Source organism: Nymphaea colorata, chromosome 13, assembly GCF_008831285.2.
Source record: "Nymphaea colorata isolate Beijing-Zhang1983 chromosome 13, ASM883128v2, whole genome shotgun sequence".
In the NCBI taxonomy this organism is placed as follows: domain Eukaryota; kingdom Viridiplantae; phylum Streptophyta; class Magnoliopsida; order Nymphaeales; family Nymphaeaceae; genus Nymphaea; species Nymphaea colorata.
Genome location: NC_045150.1, coordinates 7,434,914 through 7,461,363, shown reverse-complemented (window position 1 = coordinate 7,461,363; position 26,450 = coordinate 7,434,914). Strand labels below are relative to the sequence as shown.

Genomic DNA, 26,450 nt, shown 5'->3' with positions numbered 1-26,450 from the left:
GTGCTAAATCTCAAAGGAATTGTAATGGGTCTTAAACAAGATTAACACTATGATATAAAAATGTCACCTCCATAAAATGTTATAACCATAATCAGCAAAAAAAACAGTGATACCAACTTCCATCAACTTAAGGCCAGACTCTATGATATACCCAAAACTGAGCCGAAAATTATGCAGTGAAAATACATCTTAATAAATAAAAGACCATTTACAACTCCTTCAACAACAAAAAATTTGTGACTCACTCAAGCAGGCTCAACAAACACTATGACAGTCCAACTGTTCTGGGCTGAAATATGCACCCGCCTGACAATACACAACTTGTTCCCAAGTGGACTGGGACTACTTGATGGATAACGTCACCTCAACTCCAGGCACTTAAAAGATGTGCTACATATAATAGACCATCAGACGAAACATAGGAGATTCAAAGCAGTCCAGCTAGTGGCGCTCCAATACCAGATTCCAGACCAACCAGCAACTAAGACACTCACATTATGCATTTCTAAGAGGAATCTTTCGTCTTCAAATTCTCAATCTGACAAAACACATTACACCACACAGTGACCTGTTCCCATCAGTAACAACCATTATTTGAGAAGTAAAATATATTTAGTAATTTGCACAATTACTGGATACAATTATCTAAACGCATCACCAAATTACTTAAACATTGAATGAGGTTATTACTATGTTTACAAACTCAGAGTTTAAGCAAGGTTCAGCATTCTTCGTCATAAAATAGAAAGCATGCTGAGTTTATGAGATTGAAAGATCAAAGATTGCAACTAGAATAAATCTTCAGACGGCAACCACATCTAGTAAATCTTCAGACGGCAACCACATCTAGAGTCAAGAGTCCTAGAAGAAGAAATAAGAACATGATAATTGCTAAGTACTTAAATTATAACGAAAAAGGAGCAAAAATTTATGCTAAGGTTCCGTCCCCCAAAATAAAATCAAGCATTATGTAAGAAGCAGTAAGGTTGCCTTCTTGTGTGCATACTGCCTCATAAACTAGGTGAACTTAGTGAAAGCACGTGAATCATTAGCAGTATCACACATCTCAAAGCAGAAATATTAGACAAAATGAATGCTACGCTAGGAATAAAAAGGAAATTAAATTGATTACCTAGACAATGGAGCAGTTATACATGCCGCAGAGCTGGAGTAGTGCGGCCTGATTGGCTGAATCCAGTGACCCTTGAATAATTGCTGGATACTTTCCTGGTGAAAGAGCTGAAAGCCTTGCCAAACTTGTTATTACATATTCCTTTGGATCCTTAACGTCCTTTACAAGGTCCTCTTCTTTCTTTCCAGCGTTATAAAGATTTACAAAAGAGGCAGTATAGCCAACAGCTTCGCCTATATCTGGAACTTCTGGCTCATCTTCCACTCTTTCTTGCTCTGGTCGTGACAGCAATGTAACAATGCTATCAAGCATTTTGCCCCACAAAACCAGGATAGGTGGTGAATCCTGCAACAGACTAGGAGATTCACACAATAGTCTAGTTGATGCAACCAGGCATAGTTTAACCTCTATAGAACCTGTGATTAATTTCAGATTCGGAATCCAAAACTGTTCTAAAATCACTCCAAAAATGTTCTCCTGAACTGCATTTATGGTGTTGACTAGAGGCGCGTGCCCATGTTTCACCAGGAAGAGGGACATGAATATGACCAGGGACTTTATGAATTTTATGGTCCTCTGCTTATGCAAGCGCGTAAACAAGGCATTCCAAATGTGAAGCACATACGGAGATATGACATCGTAGCTTAAGTTTTCTATCACCGTATTGACAATATAAAAACCATACTCCTCCGTGCGACCAGAATCGATAAGCTTCTGGAATATACCAAGAACCTCACTTAGCCGCTGTTTCAACTCCATGGGAGCCTTTTGAAGGTACGCCTGCAGCAGCCTCACCAGTGCAGGAACGTTCGCCTGTCTTACCCACAATTCTGGAGAAAGAAGAGGGCCAAAAAGCTGCATATAAGTTCCTGGTAGAGGTGGCCTGTTAATGTCTATCATCTGAGCAAAAATTTGAAGTGCATAAGGCAGAAATTCGGCAATGTCTTCAACCAATATCTTCTGAAGAATATCGAACAGGCTTGCTTCTAAAGTCTTTATCAGCGAAGGATCCTTCTCGCAGGTTCGCCTCACCAATGCGGCCACCGATTCAAAGAGGTAATGGTTAAAGACTGGGTTCTTCGGATTCTTGCAGACCTCATTGAGTCTAGTCTTCAGCCCGGCAATGCAGGCTGCAGCAACGTCTGCATTGAACTCTGCAACTCCAAAAACACGCATAATGCATTTCATGGCATACTGATTCTCCTCAGATTCTGGCAATTCAAACACGTGATACAGGTTAGTCATCAAGGGAATCAAGAAAGGGGATATGTCAGAAGCAGTGTATCGTGGCCTTCCGTCATCTTTGACAAGCAAAAGCTTCTCTATACAATTGGCCGCATATGAGTGAACCACATTGGATTCAGCAGTCAAAAACCTAACCACGTGGGGAACGAGCTCGAGCGCCAGACTTTTCGGTATCCTGCTGCGGAACGTAGTGAAGAACTTCAATGCATCAGCTTTCAGCATCGGCTGCGAGTTCACGTCTCCGCACTTCAGCTCAGGATCGATTACCGCCTTAAAGAAGCTCTCCACGTCCACCAGATCGTTGCTGGCGAGTGAGACCACCAAGAATATAGCACAGTCTTTATCTTTCCAGTTCTCCGCCGGGTTTGCAGCATACTTCTCCATCATACTCTGCACCTCAGCAGACACCAAAACCCTTACCTGCTCACGGTAGTTCGTCACCAACCCCTTTACAAGCTCGCACGCTATCCTCCTCCTTGTGTCCATATCGCTCCCCTCAATGTCTCTCCTTATGTATTCAACGTAATTCATCTCGAACAACTCCTCATCGTCCTCACGAACCCGGACATTGGGGATCACAATGCTTTCACATATCAGCCGAAGCGTATCGGGGCTTGCAAACAAAGAATGATCAACACTGGTGCTAATGGTGGTCAAGAACTTAATAGCGGTAACTGTAAGCCTGTCCCGATTGGGCTTCGCCGAGACGGAGACCAACAAACTCCACACCGCAGAAGCAAAACCCGAGAGAAACGGGCGGAATTCCTCTTCATTCTTCTCCATGTAAAGGTTGATGTTCTCACAGACGGCCGCCCGGAGCTCGTCCGCAACCTCGCGGCCGCCGCCAGACTCGTCATTGTCGAGGAGGGGATAGGCCGTGGTAAGGTACTTCTGGAATTCTCCCATCCATTCCTTCATGTGATCCTCAAAGAATTCCGGAAGCTCCTGGAAGTTAAGGGAGAAGAATATGCGGCAACAGAGACGCTGGCTCTCGAACCACCGGCGGAAGAGAACGGCGTCTCCGCCGCCGCCCCCTGCAACCACGGCGTCAATTAGGCGTCCAGTCTGGAGGAAGAGTTCGAGAAGCGGCGCGGCAAACCCGTCGATACAGTACTTGAGGTCAAGGAGGAGGTCATTTGTCTTGTACTGGAACCGGAACTTCTTAAAGATTGAGTTCGCGGTGGCCAGGACGCCGTTGACGGCCGAGTAGTCCGAGGCGGCAGCAGCCGAGCGGAGGCTGGCCACGAGCTCAGGAAGAAGGCTCGGCCACGCCTTCGGGAAGTCGGACTTGCCGATGACGGCGAGCGACTCGCTCAGCTGGCCCTGGATCGGGTGCTGAGACGATAGCATGATGCGGACGATCAGGGTCTTGATCTGCTCCTTCTCGGCATCGGCGACGGCGGAAATTGCGGAGTCAGGAGTCGGCGACCAGCGGGAGCGAAGGTGGTTCTTGAAGGCGACGGACGCCGCGAGACGGGCCTGGTCAGGAGCGGAGGCGTCGGATAGGAGGCGGAGGACCGCGAGAGCATACCCGGGCCTTTCAGCCGCCGAGGCGAGGTACTCCTCCGCCTGCCGCCGGGGCTGGCGGTCCGGCGACAGGGTTTGGAGGAAGCACCGGGTGAGGGTTTCTAGGGTTTCCGGAGAGGCTTCCATCTAGCCGAAGATCGGAGAGAAAGCGAGAAACACGCGACCTACCGTCCTCCCGATCTAGGGCAAGGCAACGCAACGCCGACCACTTTGCAGCGGGCACAGCGAGAGAGAGGGAGAGAGCGAGAGCGAGCGAGAGACTGGGAGAGATTTTGAACGAGGGGGAAAATGGAGAGGGAGTGAGGGAGATTGTATTTGTGAGAGATTTTGAATGAGGGAAGGATGGCAAACTATCCGATCCGACTCAACCTAGTTTCCTAATATCGCTCACTGAGTCACTCAAATCGGTCACGAGCCAAGGTTTCAATCATCGAGTCGGATAAAATTATCATTTTACTAACTACATAATTTCTTTTTACCATGCATGCCATCACTAAATAAATTTGTTTGTTATTTTTTTAATTCTGAAATATTACAAACTTTATTACATACGCCTGAATACTTATATAAGTAATGCAATTTTAATTGATAAAAAAATCAAATATGTCGTCTTATAAAAATTTATGACCTAACCAAACCGAGTCACCAACAAGCGAAGGGCCGTATACTCGGGATCTAGGCTTTTAGAGTTTAAACTGGGTCCGATATCCGACGGGATCTGAACTGGTGTGAGTTGGAGTCCGGATCTGGGTCCCGTTTAGGGTTGGGCTTCTCTGAATTCAGACAGAAGATTTCCAACCGTATGAATCAAGAAGAAGGAAATCTTCTGTCAAAACTTTTCCCATTTTTGATGCAGAAACTTGGGCTTTACTAATGTAGATAAGTTGTTCAACTAAGAAGTTATGGAAAACTCACAATGCAAATGGATAACCAGTTGAGAACACAATGCAAAAAACTCACTTTACTAATGCATTTGCTTACCATGGATCACAAATCCACAATGACCTGAGATCATCGAGGATCACAAATCCATGGTTTTAAGGTTGGACCACCCTAGATCTGATCTTATGTCCATGAACTTTTTTTTTTTTGTATATAGCATGAATTTGAGATCCATGATATTGAGGTTATTTGTTTGTTTAAACTGGGGATCTAGGTAGCACAACTTTTCAACCAGTCTCGGATTTGAGATCTAAAGCTATCAAACATGACCGTAATGTAATGCTCTAAGGGTTGATTTTTACTATTATCACAACAAGATCCACAAATGAACTCTAATCACCAAGCAAGACTATGACATATCCAAACGGATGTCAAATCTCTAGGACAATAAAACTCACGGATATAACTACAACATGACTCACAATTCATCAAACAAGACAACATGCACAAAAATACACGTCAAAAGGTGCATGATTCTTCAGTGTCAAGCTCTGAAAGTTCAAACAAATTCAAATGCATGTTCCTTGATGCAAAGCCAGACTAGAGGCACGTTTGTAGATTACTAGTGACATAACAAAAGAACGAAAATTTGTAAATTAAGATTTCAACTTCTAAATAAAGTCCTTATATTGGGCAAAAACTAATCGTCTAATCGGGAGTTTCAGATTAAAATCTATCAAATTTGAGAAGTATGGAGGCTTGCAATTATTTTCTACGGTTTTTTTTTTTTTTTTGGGTTTGCTCACGGAATAAAAGAGTATCACTGTCGTATTTTGTTCACAAAAGTCAATCACAACAAAAGCGACCAAGTGTGCCCGTATCAGAGAATTCAGGAAAGCGAGTGCTCCTCCTGAGATTTTGGGCAAAGGAGTGGGCTCTTAAATAAAAAGTTCCCAAGCGGAAACCTGAAGGTAGGAAAAACCCTAGAAGGTCGGACGTCGTCTTGTTTTTCCGATTCCGCGCGCACTTTTCTGCCGAGAGAGAGCGAGAGAGAGAGAGAGATGAAGATCGTTGCAGCTTACTTGCTCGCCGTATTGGGCGGAAATGCCAACCCATCAGTCGGCGATCTAAAGTCCATCCTTGGTTCAGGTATTCCGTGCGCGTGTGTTGTTCGTTCAGTTCTGGAATTCTCATTGCTGGTACTCGTAATTAATCAGTTTTTGTTCACGTTGGTTCTGATGCATTTTTATCTAATTGAGTTTTTTTGTGGTTCAACTTGGTTCTTGTAATACTTTATTGCGTGGAGCATTTGTTTCCTATATTGGTATCACATTGGTTCTCGTCGCACTTGAGGTTTCATAGCTGTCTCTCTTTTTGGTGCGATTAATATTCGTTGTTGGGGTTTTCGATTGGTATACTTGATGGCATTTGTTTCAGGTTTCTGCTGCGTTTGCTACATTGCTCCCTTTGTTCTTCGTACTTCCTTCACTCTTCCATCGTTCTTGCCTTAAAAGATGGGGTGTTGTTATATTTTATTTTTTCAGTCATCAGTCACAATAATAATCTTTACCGTTTTAATTTACTAAAAGAAATTAGGGCCTTACCCAAGTCGAAGATGCAGATTCAGGTGCGTTTGGATATCAAGGTAGAAATGTTCCTGCACGAGGTTTCTCACTTAGCCGGAGAACCTTATCAGTTGCACGCTATGCAATCAAAAGATTGGTGGTTTCAGGCGGTAGACCTTCAAACAGGCTTAGTCTGGGGCCTAGTTGAAGGCTACGCGGGCTGAAAAGAACAAGCAAAAGCTGATGCACCATTTTCGCCAATGTTATGTTTCAATGTAACGTTCGCAGTTTGGGAGAAACATACGTATGCCCGACATAATATTCATAGTATTTACATATATTCAGATATTCAACAATAATGAAATTAGAAAAAGAATGATACTCTTCCTAGGTATTGTGGCCTATGCAAAAACCAAGGTGCCCACTGCCTGGTGCTCTTATGCACGAGTCCAAGCATGTATTCATCTACGAAGATTGCATTGATGGAGAAAACGAGTTGGTTCACTTCAGGAACTCCTTTTGCAACTCATTGGCTGACTATGTTGTGTTGCAATTTTGGCATACATGCAGGCTGTTTTTATGCTTACTGGAATTGCGGAGTCATGATTTTTCTTCTTCTATGCAGTTATGACAATTATACTTACCTAGCCAATTATGTGCCCTACACCTCAACATTCTTGTATTTTCCAGATGCGTTAGTTTTTAGGGAAGAGTGTGTACTGTTTGTGTCTGGGACCATCATCTTTTGATTACTCTAAAACTTTAGTTGGGAATGTAGGTGATATTTTCCTGTGAGAAATGTCAACCTTGGGGTGCCTATCTTTGTTCTCATGGACAGCTTGGAATGACAAATCTCGTTACTTCTTCATTCTTGGTTGTTACCCATGGACTATACTCTTCATGGATAAAAATAAATTTATGGTAGTAATTGTTCATATCAGAGAAGACTGGTTCAGTGAGATTAAAGTGCCTAGTTTTTTTGCTTTCTAATTTTTTTATTATATGATGACCATTCTTCTGTGGAGGTCTGCATAGGAAATGTGGTGCTGGGAAGTTGCATGATGGGCTGCACGTATCTGCTAGCCTTGTTACTTTTATGTATTTGAAGCAACTTGTCCTATGTAACAAGCTCCTTTCGGGGTAAGATAGTGAGACCATTCACTATGTTAATTGAATGAGGGTGCAATAGGTTCCAGAAGGATTATGGATGCATATTTAAGATCTCATTGGTGAATTGTGTTTGCATAACATCTGGAGAATCTATCACTTTGCATCGCTTTCAAGTAGTTTATGCAGTTCGCTTGGGTTTCTGAGAGCCTGGTGCTTATTTTGACTATGGTTTTTAAGTTTTTAACAATGATCCGTTTTTCAAAAGCGCTAGGCACAGACTAGGTGGTGAGTTGAGCTTAGAGCCTATGTGAGACCAGGCAGGACCTATGTAATCTGAAGCAGTGTGGGCCTATTGGGTGCCTGGGTATTACAGCCTAGGTGAAAAGGTTCCTATGACCTGTCTAGGGCCTAGGCACTATTTTGACTACATAGGGCTGGATTAGGAGCTTAAGGGATCCAAAAAAGATGACAATGAAATACAGTATTAATTTTTAAAATTTACCTAAAACAGAAGCATTTATCAATGATGGAGCTATGGTTATCAGCGTATAATAACAAAAAGTTTCACAATATCACTAGCATATTATACATGATAGGAAACATGATCTAAAGTTTGAAACAACAAATTTAATAAAATTGTATCATTGACTTTTAAATCGTGTATAGCATAAAGACAATGTAATTATAAAGCACACAAAATCTTCTTATTTCTTAAATGCCAATTGTTAATCTCTAATTCTAATTTGTAAAATCTAAAAACCCAAATAAATTTTAAAATTACTAATCTGATTAAAAATGGGGCATAAATGCTCAATATAGTTTCAACTTCAATGCTGTTGCATGTTATTAACTGTAACGATCAAGAAAAAATAATAGGAAGTTTTATATCAAACACGTGCGTGCTGGTGTCGCATCTTTCAAAAAGACTTGAGTGGGATGTGGCTTTGTTTTGTGTGTCTGTGTGTGTTTGTGTCATACAAAAATGGTTAACGGACAACAAAATTGACAATTAACAAGTTATCGATGTTTCAACAGATAAAATCAAAAAAGAGTGTAGCACACATACCATGATACAAAATATATTATCAGACTGGTTAAGATAATCAATTAATGGAGTTTTCATTTTTCAGTTTAGTATGTTTTGTTCTACCAATATCTTCCATGTTTTCGATGCCATTGTTCAGATCATCAAAAGAAGGAATTACGGGCCTGACCAAAATCATTTTAAAGAGAGTTGAAGTCGTGCTCCCCTAGAGAGGGCACAAGGAATTGTGGTGGGACTTGTGAGAAAGGAAGTGTCTCAACAGGAGGAGAGAGAGAGAGAGAGAGAGAGAGAACTGCTTGCTGAGCACTGGTTGCCTGTCACTGCAGCTAGTCGGCAGCTGTTGCTATTGAGTCAAGAGAGAGAGAGAGAGAGAGCCAAGAGTAAAAAACCTGAAAGAAAAGAAGGGTGGAGAGCGCCTGCTGGGGGGGAAGGGGGGGGGGGGCGAAGAGGCGGATGGTTGTGTCCTAACACCTTAGTTTTTCTTGTTTTCCTTAATTGGCAGTGAGACGGGAAATTTTGATACCACTGTGAATTGAACCACAATTTCAGAAAAAGCATCGCAGTGTGCACCCTGATCATTTTTACTGCTCCCAACTTGCTGATGATTTGAGTTAGGTGTGCACTGAGTTTTGAATGAATAGTGTGGTGCATCTAACAGCATGGGACTAGTGTTGGTCAAGTCCTATGCCACATGTGACTCAGGTACAGCCTCTCATTTGTCAAGTCCATGGGACTTGCAGGAAGAAGTACATAAATAACCAGACAAGTTAAATCCCAAACAAATTCAAAGTATAATGTGTATGAACTATAACTGTGATTATCATCATAAAAACATACCTACGTATGTATGTGCTTATATATACTTCTGATGTAAAATCACATGCACTGTCAAAACAAAATCCAAAATGAAAATCTGCATAAAATCAGAAGAAAAAGGAAAAGGAATACTTCAAATGGATGAAGAAAAAGAAGAGAGAACAAGAAAAACAGTTTCCTTAGATGGCAGAAGGGGTAGAATCATATCTGTTGCAGAGAAGAACTTAGGCTATTGAGTGTTACTTGAACTTAGGCACCTCAGTCTATGGCCTAGGTACTTTCAAATGGCAGGTGGGTTAGGAACAAGCAGCTCAATTGACCAGCCAACTCTAGAGTCCTAGAATCTAGATAAGTCTACACGCAGCTTTGACAAAATACACCAGGTATTTGAAAGCGCAGCCTAGTCCACTGAGTTGACTCTGTCCTTAACCTGGTTAAAAAACTGGAAGACCAGGGGTTAACATGAGTAAGCTGAGTCATAGCAATGAACAGGCCATGTCATTGGACTTCTCTCTGTGTCTGCAGAGTTATAGGCTGGTTTAATGAGTCATTCACCTATATAATGTGAGTGTGTATGTCACACAACATGCTACGTAGATGATATTAAATTTTGTATGTTATTTGTGTACTCTATCAAATTTTTACTATATTACACATGGAAGATGCATATAGTTACAGTGAAGCATAATTTTAGTTTCTAACCTTTCCTTTTTATATACAGTAAAGCATAATTTTAGTTTCTAAAGTTTGCTTTTTATGTATGCATATGCATTATTGTATTCATTATATATAATATATCAATGTCATAACTCATAATGAATTAAAAACACTACAATGTACACATCAAGTACATTTCATGGAAAAATAAATCTGTCAAAACCAGGCCAATGTCACCGAGTTGACCCAACGAGTCATGAATCGATCGACTCTGAATGAAACTCTTGAGTCACTGGGTTATAAAAGCCTTGCTTAAACCATGATAGAAATCACATTTCTATATCTGGAAGAATAAGAAAGGTCTAAAGAAAGAGCTCTTTTGTCTTTCTTCCTATGTTGGTTTTACAAGAGATAAATTGGGTTTATCTAAAGATCTGCAATGCAATTTATTATGCTTTTGCATAGCAGATGTGGGAATGGAGATCCTACCTGTTGTGCTTTATTTACTCTTTCTGCTAGTTGATGGCCTCTCATGTCATTTTGCCTCGTTATTTGTTTTGACGTGGTATATCTACCTTTTGAACAGTTGGTGCAGAAGCTGAAGACGATAGAATAGATTTTCTATTGAGTGAAGTGAAAGGCCATGATATAACTGAACTTATAGCTTCTGGAAGGGAAAAGTTTGCTTCTGTCCCATCAGGTGGTGGTGTTGCTGTTGCAGTGACTTCTAGTGGTGGTGGTGGTGGAGCAGCTGCAACTCCTGCAGCTGCAGAGCCAAAGAAGGAAGAGAAGGTTGAAGAGAAAGAGGAATCCGATGAGGTTAGGACTCCCACCGATCTAAGTTGGTTGTTGCTTATGGCCTCGTTGAGATTTGTCTTTCTGACAGTTCAATGATGTTGCAATTTTGCAGGATATGGGCTTCAGCTTGTTTGACTAGGTTGCTTCCTTGATAATTTGAAGGAAAAGCTAAAAGATTGGGATCAGATGTTCCTGCGAGTTTAATTGTTAACTAATGGAAGCTTGAGTTTGCTTTTTCTTCGTTTTCTTTTTCTCCCTTTCCTCCATTTTTTTTTCTGTTGAGCAGCTTTGAGGCACTGATGAAAGATTGAATACTGCAGTGTTTCTAATCCAATTTTTTTAGCCTTCTTTCGAAATGCTTGTTCTGCATGAACACACATAGACTCTCTCTCTCTCTCTCTCTCTCTCTCTCTGTGCATCTGCATTTATGCATTTGGAGTTTACACTGCTGAATTGTGGCTGGTCCTGTGAACGAAGACTTAGTTGTTTTCCCTCTCCTTGGGGTTCATGGACTTAAGGTGGAGAGAATGGTTGTGAAATGGAAAAACAGAAAGCGGGAGATGAATAATCAATCAGCCACTTACCTATTCCAATCAAGAAGGCATTGTGTAACACAAGTTTTACTCTGAAACTGTCTTCGAAGTATCTGGGCCTGACAGGATTGGAAAAGTTTGAATATCTTGTCTGAAACAATTTATCTTGCGTCTTTGGTTGCATTTGTCAACAGATATGAAAATGAAAGACTCGGAGATTTTCCTGGGAAACTCAGTAACATTTTTTTGGCAGAATCTTAAAGCGTTCGCTAAAATTGCTTCATCTAAAGAAAAGCATTTCCTTGTGTGTCAAAATTTTGCAAATACAGCAGTTTCTCAATGTAAATAGCTTTTAGTCGATGGAAATGAGCATTTTATTGGGATTCAACTTCCAAATACAAGTGATCAGGTCTAAAACTATAATCAAATGTCAACTAATTGACACTAGACATCAGATAGACCTGGTGCTCCATACTCCCTACCTGCATTGTCAATGTAATCACACTTGGATACCTTGTTACGCCCCAAAGGAGCTGACAATGTGACTCATAAGTTGATATTTCCATAGCCCTCACTCCTTATGCAACCCAAAGGTAAATTGACAGCAAACTTTAAAAAAAGGGTAGATCAGCTTGAGAGTTTTACTGCATTCCCCAAGAGGACTTTTACTTCAAACTTTTTTACTTTCTGAAGCTGACAAGGACGATGACTGGGTCCAACTACTTTTTTCTCAAAAAGCCTAAGAAATGGGGGGTACATCTTGCCATGGGCCCCAGAGGTGATCTACTCCTGATCTGCATGTCTAAGGATTTTAAGAAAGGAAGAGTTAGAACATAGATTCAAAAGAGTTAGGTGGAGTGGAAGCAGGCTGGTACTGTTAGAGTGGAGTCAGTGGGGGGCGATCACCGCTTGATACCAACACAACTCTGTACCTCGAGGGTAAGAGAAAGGGGAAGTGGAGAGTTTCGGCTCTTGTTTGGGCAGTGGGATAACGGGCAGTGGGATAACGTCCCGTTCATCCGAAAACTCAAGGGGAGTCATGGTCCCTGCCCATAGTTTTCGGCTATCTGTATTAGCGAAAGCAGGCCTAAGCCTTGAGGGCGAGCTTACCAGCGACCTGATTATAGGCAGCTGTAAAAGCTGAACAGGAAAGTCTTCCTACGGCTGTTGAAAGACTTGAGGAAAGCTAGACCACTTACCTATGAAGCAATGCAATATACGAAACAGTGTCTGAGAGTGTGACAATACGAATGATAGGCGCTGAAGAATATCTGCTAGGCGTGGCGTGCGTCTCTTGCCATGTATCTATCCTCATAATACTAATTCAACCTCAATCACAATTTCTGCAACAGTTCACGAAGAGAACGATCATTTGCCTGTCATTGTTTTTTCAGATTTTCCCCACTTTTTTCTAGTGGTAGCGTCGGTGCTTTTAATGTGGCTTCTTATTCAACGTGTAAGTCGGGTCACCGGCATTGTACCTTGTCGGTGCAGAACACCACCGCCAGCCGTCGCCTCTCTTGATTCAGCCGATAATTAACCCTACAAATGTAAGCTGATTCGGCTTTGCACCCACCTTTTTTTTTTCCTTATAGTAACAAGAAAGCTTTCAATTTTTTTAAAAAGTAAAAGTAATTGTAGTGATGTTGATTAAAAGGGCAATAAAAGGCCCTATTTCGCGATATCTTTAACCAGATAGTGATATGATCGGTGCATGTAATATGTTATGCTTTGAAGGGCTCCCGTCGTTTGGCGTTAGGAATACTACGTGGGCGTTTCATAATCTGCTGCAAAATTAAAGTAGATTCATGAAACACCGAACAAGTTTTATATAAACCTACAACAATTTTGAAGCATATTCATAAAACATTAACACATTCTTTCTAGTGCCAAACGATCATGAAACACTGAACAAGTTTTATATAAACCTACAATAATTTTGAAACATATTCACAGAACACCAACACACTCTTTCTAGTGCCAAACGGCTTCATAGTCTCTCAAATCATAAAATTTTGGTATCTCTTGTTCAGCTAAGTTTGGAACGTAGTTGAAAGTTGAAATGATTACTGTATGGAGCATTTAGCAATGAGAACACTAACATGGTTAATAAGAAAAACACTAACACATGATTGCTTTGTTAATGTCTTTATTGCCAAATGCTCCCAATAAAATTGGGTCTGCTTCAACTACCAATCTTAAATGAAACATTGTGTTAGTATTCCTGTTGTCAAACACCCCCAAACAAAATTGGTTTCGTCCCAACCGCAAAATCGAAGAGACCTGGCCCCGGCCTACTGACTGATTGGGCGATCATTTCTAGGCACATGTCATTGCCTTACCCGCCCATACTGGGCATGCCCAACTTGGTCCTCTGCCGGCAATTCCAGGCAACCCTACTTAAAAGAGCCAATTGTTTTGGTTTACTTGCTTCATTTTAACAGTACAATTTACTGAGAGAAAGTTGAGTGCATTGTGCAAGGAGGGAAGTACATTTTGATAATTTGTTAAAAAGAAATGTCTTTTATAATCTTTTAATTTTTTTTATTTTTATTTTTGTCTTTATAAAAGTTTTTTTTTTTCAATGTAAACTAAGGGTATTTTAAGTATTAACGATACTGGTGCATATAACGAGGTTCCAAGTTACTAATAAAATTGGGACCGGCACAAATAAAAGATTGTATCAATTCCAAATTTAAAGCTTGATTCTGTCGGTAAAAGGAACATTAATGATATCCGGACACAATCCGATCTATGGCCCATCCATCACACACACCTAAACTGAAAAGAAAGCGGTTAATTCGTACTCCAGATTCGGACTCACAAGCTACTTGTACTCCACTCTTATAAAGGCATGGCAATATATTTTACATTTAGGTATGTCAATAAATTCGATTTAAATCAGATAAAAATCTGACTTAACAACATAAAAAGTTGGGACATAGAAAAAAATTTTGTATTCAATTAAGAACTTAGATCACATTCGAATATAAGAAATGGCATAAGATCTGATTTAGATTTGTGTAAATATTGTCCAGATTCAGATTCACATCAGATATAATTTTAAATAAATATCATATACTCAATATCTATAATATTGTTTGGATTCCGTTTAAAAAATCTTATACAAATGTTAATCTAAAAATCAGATGAAGGTCGTGAATTCAGATTTCAGATATGGTATTAGATTTTTTCTTCAGAATTCAAGTTCTGAAAAGCATATATGAACTCGAACAGAAAGACACTGAAACGTGATAGTAATCACATGATTCAAAATTGTCGGGCTATAAAGTTGTTGGAAGAGTTCATGTCGGCAGGGGAATTCGCTGAGAACGTTGGGAATATTTCTCTTTCACATTTCAACGATCTTTAAGTGTTAGGAGCTTTCAAAGATTGTCTAGACAAATAACAAGCGTCTTTTAGAAAGGCTTTGATGGAAAAAAAAAATGTTGTTAGAAAACAAGTTCTAAGAATGCTATGAAGAATATGGAATGACTATGCCTTATGTTCGAAAGATGTGCTTTAGAATGATATATTACAAGAATATGGTTTGAAACGTACGTTTTACAAATATATATTTTAAGAACACACTGTTTTCTCTGGCACTATATAAAAGTACAACCATTTTAATAATGCCCAAGACACAATCTCTTGAAAATATTGGACATAAAATGGCCCTAGAAAAAAAACTTGGATCCTTCCTATCCAATGAAAAACATTCCCATTTCTCAATTGATTTATTTCGGCCTATTAGTCAACTTTCTATTATTTGTGCCATTTTATCTTATACTCAAGAGAGTGGCGGAGACAGAAATTTTTGGCTGAAAGGAACTTGAATCATACATTCATGTCAGGCGCTGACCCCACCTCAAATTTATATGTAAATTTGAAAAAAATTTACTTGTCATATGTAAAAATTTTAAAAAAATGATATTTCGACTGGTGTTAAAATTTATAAACTTTAATTCATCCCCTGTCATGAATTTTTTTTGGCGCTGCTCCTGTTCATATCTGGTGCAAACACCACATACAGCCTTCCTTCAACTGGGTTGCGCCTACGGCCTAACCCAGCTAATAGTCTGCACCGAGCCTACCTCCTTTTGTATGAAGGCAAGAAGAAGCTTGTTTGCCTGGAAATTGGTTGGAAAATTTGGACGCATGAAGGAGCATCTAGACGACGTAGAGACCTGTATTATATCAAATGAGTTGCGTGCACACACCCCAGAAAAGAACGAAGAGAGGCGGTCACATTTTAGATTTATTTTTTTATAAATAAATCTATGTGCATTTTAGTCTTTTAATATTTTTATCATTTTCTTTTCGTCTTTTAATCTATGTGATCTATCTTTCATGCACCACCTCCATATTCTTTCTTTCTTTTGTTATTAGATCCTTACGCATGCTAAGAGTCGACGAGACTTTGTTTGTGAGTGTCAGATGAATTTACTTCAATATTCATTGGACATTAAAATGATTATTTTACAAAATTAGCTAAAAAATGATAGATTTATTGAAAACTCACAACATACAAAATGCTTGACTACAAAACGAAAACATTTTCTTATTCAAGAAAAAGGAAAATTCCACGGTGATTTGACAGACCACTACCAAATCCACGCACCTTGTCCACCATAAGATCCTTACGTATGAAAAAAAGTGTAAGCTGAAAAGACTGGGGATCGAGCAAGGCCCTTGATGTGAATTCAATGTCCTTTCCTATTTCTACAGTGTTTACTGCTAGCTAAAGCTGCTTTCAATAACTTCAATGAAATGAAAATGATATTTTTTAGTGAAGATGCATCCCTTCTTCCTGCGAAAGATGAATTGAAACGAAGCATGGCCTTAATGATGATGCTATTTGTCCACCAACTAGAATGCAACAAGCTCGTCCTTCTTATGAAAGCATTCAATAGTTCTAGTGAACCAACGTCACTCCAGTATTGCTTATCAAAAATATTTAAGAGAAGGGCAGATGTGCTCAAAATGTGCTGATAAAAGTAAAATTTTTCTCAAACGAAGGATCTTATCCAGATATTCTTGGGTGATGAGAAGGAGTATCGCCATCCTACCACCAATAAAAGAGTTGAAGCTTTCACCGAACCTCTCATCCATGTATGGTTCGTGGCTTTCTTATGGTATCTCGAGCAAAGAGTAGACACCTCGATGATTCAAAAATAGAGATCGGCTACTTACCAACCCTCACCCTGCACCAACCGCTCGGAGGCATTCTATTTAGATTTTTTTTTATTCTTTTGATTTGAAGTTTTCAGTTAGTCAACATGATTCATTGTCACAGTGATTTTTTCATAATTATTTATTTGAAAGTTTTCTCCGACATACTTGCGCTTGTCATTAATTATGAGAACAAACATTTTTCTTTCTCCTTTTTTCTTCCAGGAGTAAGAAGCTTGTCTTCTACAACACTTGGCGAATTACATGAAGCACTTTGATCATTTAGAACTTCAGACTAAATGCTCCCGTGATTGTGCAGTTTCAAGGATCTCAGATCTATAGTTGAATTTAGTTGCCACACTTTGAGGGGCAGAGATGGGATTTTATTTTTTTGGTGCAAAAAATTTTAATAAAGGATTCTAAAACTTTTTATATGGCCCAAATATGAGGTATTTCAAACTCTTGAAAAATCACCTTGACTTTTATATTTACAATTTTAATTTTTACCACATGATTTCTTTGAAATCAACAACCCAAATGATTCTCACAAAATCTCGTAGTCTGATAGCTATGTAACACACACACACATATATAAGGTTGAGTTACAAGTTTGGCATGAAATTTGATAAGCTATAACAAGCTGCATGTGCTAATTAGAATGACACTTAGGGGGCGTTTCATATGTCTAGCATCATGGAATTTTAGAATCGAAATACTCATTTTTTAAGAAATTAGATTTTATCAAACAAACAGAGTATTTTGTTTTCAGAATTAGCAAAATGGAACATGGAATTTTGATTTCATTCCAGTTTAAAGAGGAATTATGATTCTGAAATTTTCATTTTTGAATCAAAATACCAAACCATCAAACGCCCCTTCAATGTTTTTCTTCAAAAAGTAGTGCAAGTGGGACCAAAGATGTAGCAAAATTTGGATCCCTCCAAATGAGAAACTGTGTAATCTTTCATGGGCCACCAAAAGGGAAAAAAAAAATGAATAACAACAAACCCTAGTCTTTTTTTTGGTGGACATCTTTTACTAGTAAAGCCTATGGTTGTGAAATGCAAACAAGTTGTGTTTGGGACACCAACTTCAAACAGTTTGCTAGGATTTAGAAAGGGAAAACCTCTGCGCAAACCTGATATTGTTTGGAATCCTCTCGAAAGACATGGCGTGCTAATAATGCCCTTTATATATATATATATATATACACACACTATTGGGGACGAATGTCCTTGCTGTCTTATATAGGGTGTTTGATAACAAGAACATTGTGTTCTTAAAATACATGCTTTTATAATAATAGATCATTAAACACCATGTTTTTGTTCTATGAAATATGATGTCATTATGGATATCGCGTTTATATTCAACAACCAAACGGTAGGTGCATAATCACATTATATTTCTTCAAGAAAAACATAAGAGTTATAATATGCTCTTCTAAGGACTCAGGTTCGAGTCTTGGAATGATAAGTGTCACGTCTCAGTGCACTTTACCTCTAAAAATTACCAATATTGACTCTTGGACTCCACTACAAAATTAAAGTTGAAGCAAAATCAGCATTTTTTAAAAGGGCAACCGCATTGCTTTTCCAAATATTCTTATACTCAAATTCAAATTCAAATAAACAAAAGGCATATCTGAATCCGAAACCAAAATCCAATTTCTCAATCTAAATCTGATTTTTATATTTATATCCCAAACCAAATTTGGAACCGAATCCAACAAATTTTCAAAATATAAGAGCATTGGATATAGGATTTTCTAAAAAAAAAAAGCTAAATCAGATGGAATATTTATGTACATCAAGTCTGAATTCACTTGGATGTCATTTCTTAAATCCGAAACTAATCTCTTTTCTTAATCGGATATTGAATTTCTTTTCTCATATCTGATTTTTTGGGAACGAGATACCAAATTCAAATATAATATATTGACGTATGAAATCCCAAATCCCCGCTAAACTAATGCCGGGCTCCAGGATTCTCTGTAATTAGGCTTCGATTTCTTCATCTCAAACTTATGTTAACACAAAAAAAAAAAAAAAAAGGGAAATGCACATCAAAAAATGGAAGTATCACGAAACTGTTAATGAATGAGGCCGCCCTCTGACACTTTTGGTCCGGTCTTGTCCTGACCCATGCAGATCCATATGTTCATGTGCCGACAACTCTACGTACAAGACAAGCAAGGACTGATCAATAAAATAAAATGAAAGAAGATATAGAAATGAAAAAAAAAAGAGATATCTCGACTTTTGTTTCTTTTACGATGAATTCGAGTGATGCAACCCTGAATTAAGTTTCAAGTTTTGTAAAGAAATGCTTTGATGTTTAGAAAGAGAACGAACTTTGTAAATCACGAGCCAGCCTTTGCTAAACGGGTTGAGCTCGAGTTGATAGGCGGAGCTCTCGTTCGCTTAGTTGAGTCGAGTAGGGTTCAAGTTTACTGAACTTAACTTGGCTAACTCCACTAGCTCAGCCTTAAATGTGTAAAAAAACCGATTAGGTGATTCTTCCATTTTAATTCCTGATTGGGCTCATTTTTTGGCTTGTTGTTATTCTTAACAATATGTATGATTAGGCTACTCATAAGGTTTGTCGAAGGGTTTGTAGTCTCTTTGTTTGTTTGTAATTCTTTGATTTGTTGGCAATAAAAGGGAAGAGAGTAGGGCTGTTCATGAGCGAGTTCGAGCCGAGTTGAGCCAGCTGGAACTCGGCTCGTTTGTCTTGAAAGGAACTCGAACTCAGCTCGAGTTTGATTTCATTAACTCAAACTCGACTCGGCTTGAGTTCTTAAAACTCAAACTCGGCTTGATTCAACTGGTTAAGGTCGAGCCAAAGATTGTCTTGAGCAAAGAGCTCGACATTTCATTAAAAAATTTATTTTTTTAAAAAAAAGACAACTTATAAACTTAACATGAAACTTCCCATATACCAATCATGTATACACATTTGGGCAATCTATTTTTTTTTTTTCGATAATTTTTTAAGATGTATTTCATATATTTTCTGTCTCGAGCTTAACCGAGCCGAGCTCACTTAACTCTAGCTCGATTCGTCGAGCTCACTTAACTCTAGCTCGATTCGTTTCGACTAGTTGAACAGCCTTAAAAATCCGCCCATTTCGGAGCCGATTTGTGCCTCATCCAAGTTTCATAAAGTTTAATTTTTTTTTATATTTTTATACAATACTTTTCGAGTGAACGAGTGGATCGATTACACCACCCAAAGCGAAGCCCGAATGACCATGTTCGTGACATCGTATATAATTTCACGGCATGGATTAACGGCGCAATTATTTGGCGCGTCAACCTCACCTAGAGCCCGCAAATCATGTAAGCGAAAAAAAAAAGGAGAAAACTTTCTACCGCAGAAATTGTCGGCGACATGGTGAGAGAAAAACCTTCCTTCCTCAAAAGGAAAAGTTGGATGCCACGGCATCTCCAAAGAGCCTCCAAGATTGCTGATGCAAGCACGAGGACTTTCTGTCCGTAGTTGTTAAGCGCATGGACTTCACCTCTCCACCACTAATTAATCTCTCCCTTTGCCCTTCCATTTTTTTTACATAATTAAATTAAGTATTAAATAAAATTAATAAAAAGGTTCCTCCGACGTATGTAAGAAGAGTAATTAAATCGAAGGAAACAACAAGGCCAAAACAAAATATATATATATTGTAAAGATGAATTCTGAAAAAAAAAAACTTGGCCGACCTTTGTCATGAAATTAATTTTAATTAGAAAAGGTAATTGGTGATCTCTGGTGTGCCATTGTCTTTTAAGCCATCCCAAAAAGACTATACAAACACAGACACACAGGAACATGAGAAGTAGTTGTTTAGTTTATCTGATATCTAATTTTTTATCTTTTAAATGAAATGAAGAAAGGGTGATTTGATCGCTCTGCGTACCCTATGACCCACCGGGTATCTTCTTTCACAGTCGTAAAAAACCCTGTCTTCAAAAAAAAAAAATTGTTTTACATTTAAAAATACATCAGCCATACAAAATTGCAAAAGAGAAAAAAAAAACCAATAAACACGAAAAAACCGTGTTTATTGACTTCTTCCTTTCCCAAATTTTACACTTTATTTTAGAGTTTTTATTTTCAATTTTTTAAAATTTGCGGTGATTTTTACGCTATTTTCTAAAAAAAACAACTTTACCGTATCATATCCAAGAAAACCATCATTTAAACTCATAAACAATATTTATGACTATTGTTTCCATGGATTTTAGTTTTTAATTTTTTGTTTAAAGTATGCAATATTTTTTTTTTTGGTAAATGAAGCTGCTAAATTAATGTAAAAATTTGTTGGGCTCTCTTATTGTCTGCAAAAATAAAGACAAACAACATTTGTTTTTTTCTTGTAAGACAATAGTGAGGGTCTTACAACCCGAGCAATATCTTACAATTTAGGTAAAAATCCAAGCCGTTTTATTTTTCATTACAATTAGGGTTAGGGTTCAGGACTGCATCGGTACCTCTGTACGGCTAACGACATGCAAACTAGGGACACAAGAGAAAAAAGGAAAGAGAAAAACTCAATTCATAATGGTCAGGTCTTAGTACAATAATTTAAGCAGCAAAGTGGGGTCAATGCGGCCGGACAGTAATTAAAATAAAAACAAACAAGATCTTATTAAATATTAAAATAGTGATAACAATGTCAAACCAAATGTAATCTTTGTACAAAAAAGAAGAGAAGAAGTAAAAGGTTGTTTGGCAGCAGAAACATTTTATGCGGTGTATATCACAAAATGCGTTCACTATGATGCTTAGAAACTATTGGTTAACTTGATGAATAGTTTATAAGGTAGTATTTACGAAACACTTTTTCAAATAACTTAATAAATACTTTTATTTGACTTCAAAAATAATTTTATGTGTGTCGCAATGGTAACCAACAATTAAAATACATTACGAACTCCCAAATCAGTGCATACAATCTTCGTGTCTATTTAATCCTTGTATACATATTATCACACAAATCAAACTATGTAGATAGAGACCAAATATCCAAAATCTTTTATGGGATTGGTTTAAATTATGAAAATTATATGCCAATTGTTTTTTATACAATAATTTAAAAATAATGATAGTAACATGTTTCACTTATAAAATTCAATTTATATATCAAAAGTTCACAACGTTTTGCATTGTTGTATGCTCTTCTATGCGCTTAATCTTATTAAAATTGTGAAAACAGTGCACGAAGGCACTCATGATCTCCTTGTATGTGCAAATCACACGGTATCCTAGATCTCCTTTTCTTCAGAGAGGTAGGTGGAAGTTATAATAATAATTTCGAGGTCCAAAATACTGGAGCAATAAACTTAGGTTTATATATATATATGAGTTGCATAGTGACTTACAGAGTCAAAATTTTCTTTCTTACGCGCATTTTCAATGGGGAGAGAATACTGATAGAAAATGTTCACCGAAATCTGATATATATATATATATATATATATATATATATATATATATATATATATATATATATATATATATATATATATATATATATATATATATATGTTTGTGTCCCAACAACCACTATTCTACCAACTGTGATTTCTATTCTTCATTAATTCTAAATTAATTAATAAGGTGAAAATAAGGAGATTGGTAGGATTAGAAGATATTGGTCAAGTTTTAGTTCCCTTTCATTCAGCGCTTTCTTTCCCTAGCATTTAATAATGAAAAAGATGGAAGGGATTGTAGTGCTGTAGTGTATATGAAATCATCAGTATCTAATTTCCCATATATATTTTAAGCAGAATTAACGTGTTGGTTTAATACCTATATTATTTATAAAAAAAAGAATTAAAAAATCATGTTTGCTAACGAACAAAACTTGTTGTATAAGACCTTGAATATAAATTTCTTGATCCTTTCCATCTTATTAAATTCTATTTTTATTTAGAAAAAAACCGTTTTTTTTTGTAGTCCCAGTTTCTTAAGCATAGAGACTACATGTCTATAATTATTCTTTCCAAATTTGAAGGTTAAAAGGTACGTACAAAATCCTTAGGTGCTAGACTCATGAGGTGGTTGATTTTTTAAGATGGAAGGTTGAAAAAAAAAAACAAAGAGGAAAAGAAGATAAGATATTTTAGTCATATAATATTAATGATCAACTTTTCTCTTTATGTTTCTTTGAACCATTTATTTCTGGCAAATCAACAATGAAGATGATTCCGTAAGAATTTAATACAGGTTTAGTACCTATTGTTTTTGGACACTTTATTGATTTTATTTTACCTTTCTCTAGCAAGCACTCTGGGTAGGTCTAGGTCTGCTCCCAACTTGACCTATCAATTATCTTCAAGAGAGTTGGCACAATAATAGGATTGAGAGCTGGTAGGCGATCGGTTTTTATTTTAAATCCCCATAGCATCAATTCTCTATGTTGTAAAAAAAGGACACCAACGTGTAAGCCTCAACATTCTGAAGCACCAAAAGTAGACTATGTACCTTAAAAAATAAAGGATTGGGTAGAAGTTTTGGCATTTTGCCGGGCACCAACGTGTAAGCCTCAACATTCTGAAGCACCAAAAGTAGACTATGTACCTTAAGAAATAAAGGATTGGGTAGAAGTTTTGGCATTTTGCCGGGCGATGAGAAACCCCCTCTCATGCCATATCAGTTTCTTTAGTTAAACTTCAACTACATGAAAATGTCAAGTTAAACTTCAACTACATGAAAATGTCAAAAAAATTTAATGGAACATGAAACATGATTTTTAACTATATTTACCGTCACTGCGGAGAGGGGTATAACAAATATTCGATGACTATCTACTACACTTGAGGCCCATGCGTGAAAGGACCCAGGCCAACCCTGTCTTTACCGTGTTTGATTAACCCACGAACGTGGTAATATATATCAGATTTTAACATATTCATCCAGTTGGATGTTGTACCATTATATGGCTCTATAGTTCAGTACATGTGATGTTTTTCTCCAAAAGATGCAAGGAGGAGTGCCATTAATTGACACCAACCTTGGAATTTCATGAGCTTTCTCCAAAGCCTCTTGAATATAACAAAATAAGGACAAGCTCTCTCCCCACTCTTCCTCGTGACACGGAGGAATTATGAAGGTAAAGAGCCTGTGTGGAGCGTCATATCCACGTTCACTGCGGCCCTTCTTAATATATCTCACTCCTTTCCTTTTATTGCCTCTTGTCTTCAGTCTTCACCATTGAGAATTGGAGAGCGAGAGAAGGGAGGCAGTCATGGCTGCAGATGGGAAGCAGCATGGTCCTGAGTTCGCCCCAAGGCTTCCAATCTATAGTCTCCCTACCCAAAAGCTAATGGAAATAAGCAGCATTCCTGCGGGCATGGTGACGCCCCCACTGCACCCACCAGTCTCGGTGCCGTTCCAGTGGGAGGAGGAGCCCGGCCGGCCCAGGCCGTGGGTCGCCAGGGCCAGCAGCGTCGCCAGGCGCTGCCTGGTCCTCGATCTGCCGCCAAGACTCATGAACAACAGCAGCAGCGGCGGCGGCAGCAACAGCCAGAGGAAGAACCTCCGTGCTCCATCTTTCAGCCAAGGGGACGTCGTCCTCGACGATGACAACTCCCCAACCAGCGTCCTCCTTGATCCTTACGAGGGAGGGCCCTCTGCCGAGTCCCCCACGGCGTTTGCCGCCGTGGACGGAGACCCATATGGCGCATCGAGAGCCAAGGCGCTCGATTGTGGCAGTGGCCGTGGGGGCGGCGGTAAGGGCGGCGGGAGGATCGATCAGTGGTTGATGGGTCTGTGGCTGAGACGGAATTGGGCCGGCAAGGGGGAGAAGGCGGCGGCGGTAGCGGCAGGAGGCGAGGATGCAAGGTTTCGGTTGGTGGGTGGTGGTGGAGATGCTGCTGCTTCTGCTGCTGGTGAAAATGATGGTGGTAACAAGGCTAAGATCACAAGGTTCTCGAGAAAACGCAGCTTCACCGCTTCTCAGTTTGTGGTACGTACTCATAAACATTTCCCACTCCCTCTCTGTCTCTGTTGAATAATTCTGCTTGCTTCTCCTCTGTATCTGTGTTTTGGGATTCTTGACCCCTTCTTCATTTGAATACTTGAAACGAATCCATGATATAATAGAGAGATCTTTCATGTCTCACAACACAAGTTCTTATCAGAAACGAATTAAAGGCTTAAATGAATCGGCTGGTGAGATAGCTGTACAAATTTAAGAGTAACTGAGTTAAATTTTTTTCTTCGTGTTTATTACAAGGGGAAAGCACGGTACCTAGAATGGGAGAAGGGGCGACCAAATCTCTGTGACTGCAAAACCCAGATGCTAATTAAAGGAATCCGATCTCACTGACATGAAATTTGCAGCTAATATACAATCTTTTTATGTTTTGCTGTATATTATAACTTAAATGAAACTTGGTATGTATTAAATATCAAAAGTTAGGAAATTGGAAAAAGGAAAAGTCGTGTTCTTTTATGCTCATGTCTTGTTGTCGGGTTCCACATGTTTTTCGGTCGTATACATCTACGTTCTGGACATCTCTTGTCGTATGTGTCAATGTTATCAAGATCGTCCGGCCGATACATCATACATGTATGAGTCCCTGACTTATGCGATACAAGGTCGATATAAGTTCTCAATTTTCTATTTTTAGAATTAATTCGTGATATTTTAATTTATTTCTTGAATCCACAAAATCCAAAGAAAAGGTGGTACAGGCCAACAGGCCATAATTATTGGCTGATACGATAAGCAACCTGCGTGTAAATAAGAAAACTCTCCCTAAAATACCAAAAATAAAAAAATTTGTGGGTATGTGTGGGCAATTGCCCACACATTGCTCACACCTGCCTCTGTCCTTGGCGCATAGAGAGACTGAGAAATGTAGGAAATTTTGACAAGGTAGAACAGCCCAAACAGCTACTTATTCAACTTGTGATGATTAGTAAAAGATGTTAGAATCTAATTTTTAAATCTAAAATGTGGTCTTTTCACAAAATTTCGTGTCCGGCGCACCATAGTGCCACCCACATGAATTTTCTGACTGAGCTCCTGCCGATGATCAACTTACCCGTAAACTCGACCTTTGAAAGGTAAAATTTGAGTAAAGTTGGTGGAACCTGCGTACCTTTCACCAGCAGTACTAAAAAATAGATGAATGGTACCGATGATTTCGTTCTTTCACTCGTTTTTCTTTCTGCTTTCATTTTGGTATAAAAATTAGGATTGGTTGTTTGTCTCAGGCAAGCATATACGGGAGCTTCAAGCATATGGTTAGCCCGAGGAGAAGGAAGGCGACGACCAATTCCAAAGTGCCACACGCACCTCTTCTCTTGCCATCTATTGAAGCCAATGAGCAGGAAAAATCATACAACAAATTGTAACGGGTTATGTTTATATTGTTAGCGTTTTCACTTTTTCTCTTTGGCCGTGATGCCGTATGGTTTATCACCTTTCTGTACCTAATGGTTATAAGTATCATGCTGTTTTGGTTGGTAGATGTCTTCTTAGTAGATGTCTCCTTTTCTTGGTCATTAACAAGCATTTATCAACTTGTAAATGTGAAACAGTCGGCTACCGGTACCATACACGTTTTGGCGTTTCCGATAGTGACATAAAGCGGCCCCTAGTGATCAGTAGGTGTTTGAAGCTCAACTTTTTTTTACATGATCATGACGTATTGAAAGAAATCATGCCTCCCAATCACAGCAAAGCTGTGATGTATCATCAGGGGTGGAGAGATCTGGTTGGTATCCAATAGCCTGTTAAGCATTTGCCAGGTTACTGTTTATTGAGGTAAACGATGAGACAGTATTTACTGAATAGCAGTGAAGAAAACATCCATCAAAGATGATCATTGATCAATTCTGGGGTTAAGAGGAAACATATCAAGGCCTTTTAAAGCTATGCATTTAAGATCTCAGCAATTGTCAAATCTAAAGGTCCATATTCCAACCAACCCTCTGACCTGGTAATAATGGATTTT

General features: G+C 38.7%; 3 protein-coding genes across 5 annotated transcripts; 2 read left to right on the top strand and 1 right to left on the bottom strand.

Moving 5' to 3' along the window:
* Window positions 1-55: 55 nt before the first annotated feature.
* Window positions 56-4,218, bottom strand: LOC116266904 (exportin-2). 2 transcript variants are annotated; one of them, XM_031648370.2, is made up of 2 exons: window positions 1,133-4,218; window positions 56-568 (listed from the first exon to the last, which is right to left on the bottom strand). In XM_031648370.2, the coding sequence occupies exon 1, from the start codon at window positions 4,028-4,030 to the stop codon at window positions 1,133-1,135; it is 2,898 nt and encodes a 965-aa protein (XP_031504230.1). In that variant the 5' UTR covers window positions 4,031-4,218; the 3' UTR covers window positions 56-568. The 2 variants fall into 2 exon arrangements, with proteins under 2 accessions (XP_031504230.1, XP_031504231.1); XM_031648371.2 differs by having other exon boundaries at window positions 56-538.
* Window positions 4,219-5,768: 1,550 nt separating this feature from the next.
* Window positions 5,769-11,133, top strand: LOC116266599 (60S acidic ribosomal protein P2-like). Its single transcript, XM_031647870.2, has 3 exons — window positions 5,769-5,935; window positions 10,566-10,798; window positions 10,890-11,133. The coding sequence occupies exons 1-3, from the start codon at window positions 5,848-5,850 to the stop codon at window positions 10,914-10,916; spliced, it is 348 nt and encodes a 115-aa protein (XP_031503730.1). The 5' UTR covers window positions 5,769-5,847; the 3' UTR covers window positions 10,917-11,133.
* A 12,356-nt stretch (window positions 11,134-23,489) lies between these two features.
* Window positions 23,490-25,962, top strand: LOC116266638 (uncharacterized). Of its 2 annotated transcripts, XM_031647939.2 has the most exons (3): window positions 23,490-23,596; window positions 23,689-24,451; window positions 25,708-25,962. In XM_031647939.2, the coding sequence occupies exons 2-3, from the start codon at window positions 23,732-23,734 to the stop codon at window positions 25,846-25,848; spliced, it is 861 nt and encodes a 286-aa protein (XP_031503799.1). In that variant the 5' UTR covers window positions 23,490-23,596; window positions 23,689-23,731; the 3' UTR covers window positions 25,849-25,962. The 2 variants fall into 2 exon arrangements, with proteins under 2 accessions (XP_031503799.1, XP_031503798.1); XM_031647938.2 differs by lacking the exon at window positions 23,490-23,596 and having other exon boundaries at window positions 23,611-24,451.
* The last annotated feature ends 488 nt before the right edge of the window (window positions 25,963-26,450 follow it).